Here is a 1,310-nt window from a genome sequence, read left to right on the forward strand (position 1 = left end):
GGCGGCGTATACATGGAAACGAAACTTTTTTCTCAAATTTGATTGCGGATTTCAAGACTCCTTACTATGCTTGTTATATGTGTGAAATGTGGTAAATTCCGGTCCAGTAATAAGCGAGATAGCCTCCAGGTGTAGCCCCCCCCCCCTTAACACTATACCAAAGACGCCGTTGGAGAGCTGTTCAGAAGAAAATACTTTGAGAACAGGAAAGAGAACATTACTGCAAACAGATTAAATGTTTTTACAAAGATTTCCCGGAGCCGAGGAATTACAACAGCCCACTCTCAGGCTCAGCTGACCTTGCGGTTCATCCATAGGTGGCGTCGTATACACACCCTGCGATATCTCAAGAGTAAAGACGATAGCTTGTATCCTTGCTGGCTCTATTTTCTGTTTATCTTATGCCTGTACCCACTTGTTGATTAAAGATGTAGTCCATTACACAATGCCCCTTCCTTCCTCCTTTTCCAACGCGGTAGCAGGTCACCCAATTATAAATTATGTTTTATATATTTTTCTCTGTTTAATTATAGTAATCGTAAACCTTTATTATTTTTAACTCAATTATTGGCCTGTAAAGGCGCTTAACGACGGTCCATTGCTCGCAAATCTGGATGATGTCGCTCATAATGAAGGCGTTTATCCATAATATTTCTTGATGAGCCATAATATAACATTTTAATACATTAAGCCATATAAGACTGTCAAACGTCAGTTACAAAGGCTGAAGGGAGTTCGAAACTTACTGAATAAAACAAAGTTATTCAAAACCAGGAAGCTTTTTTTGTCTCACCTGTAAAACACAGTAACGGCGAGAGCATTGCACACTGTTCCAACCACTGCCACTAGAGTGAGGACCCATGCTATGACGAGATACTCCTCGTGGGTCACACCCTCTTTGTAGTCGATGTCTTTATCGTCTCCCATACTGAGTACTGTTGTCACAACCGGGATGTCCCTTTCGTGGTACGACGAAGACTTCATGATGAGATGAATGTGAAGTTGAGCCTCCCACGTCCTTGGGCATTCAGCCCCTCTGTTTCCTGTTCTACACCCCTGTGCAAGGACTTTGTCAGTGTGGACTTCTCCTTAGAAGTAGATATTAGAAAGGTTGTTTCAGAAAGACAACACACTCACGCACTAACAATACACTACACACACACACACACACACACACACACCGCTCTCTATCCTTCCTTCAGATATAATCGAAAGAGGCTTTTCAGAACTGCAACGTCTTGACTGCCTCTTTTCCTAAGAATATAAACGGATCTTCCAGCTTCCTCGTATCGGAAAACGATAAAGTCTCT

At 42.2% G+C, this 1,310-nt stretch overlaps 1 protein-coding gene across 1 annotated transcript in view; it reads right to left on the reverse strand.

Annotated features, from left to right (window-relative positions):
- The window catches only part of LOC101848191 (rhodopsin, GQ-coupled-like), a 7,438-nt gene extending 6,454 nt beyond the window's left edge, over positions 1-984 (reverse strand). Inside the window, exon 1 of the mRNA XM_005095326.1 lies at positions 794-984. Coding sequence (XP_005095383.1) covers positions 794-984 — 191 coding nt within the window. The remainder of the gene's footprint in view (positions 1-793) is intronic.
- Between the last annotated feature and the right edge of the window lie 326 nt (positions 985-1,310).

Source organism: Aplysia californica, unplaced genomic scaffold (assembly GCF_000002075.1).
Source record: "Aplysia californica isolate F4 #8 unplaced genomic scaffold, AplCal3.0 scaffold00100, whole genome shotgun sequence".
Classification (NCBI taxonomy): Eukaryota; Metazoa; Mollusca; class Gastropoda; order Aplysiida; family Aplysiidae; genus Aplysia; species Aplysia californica.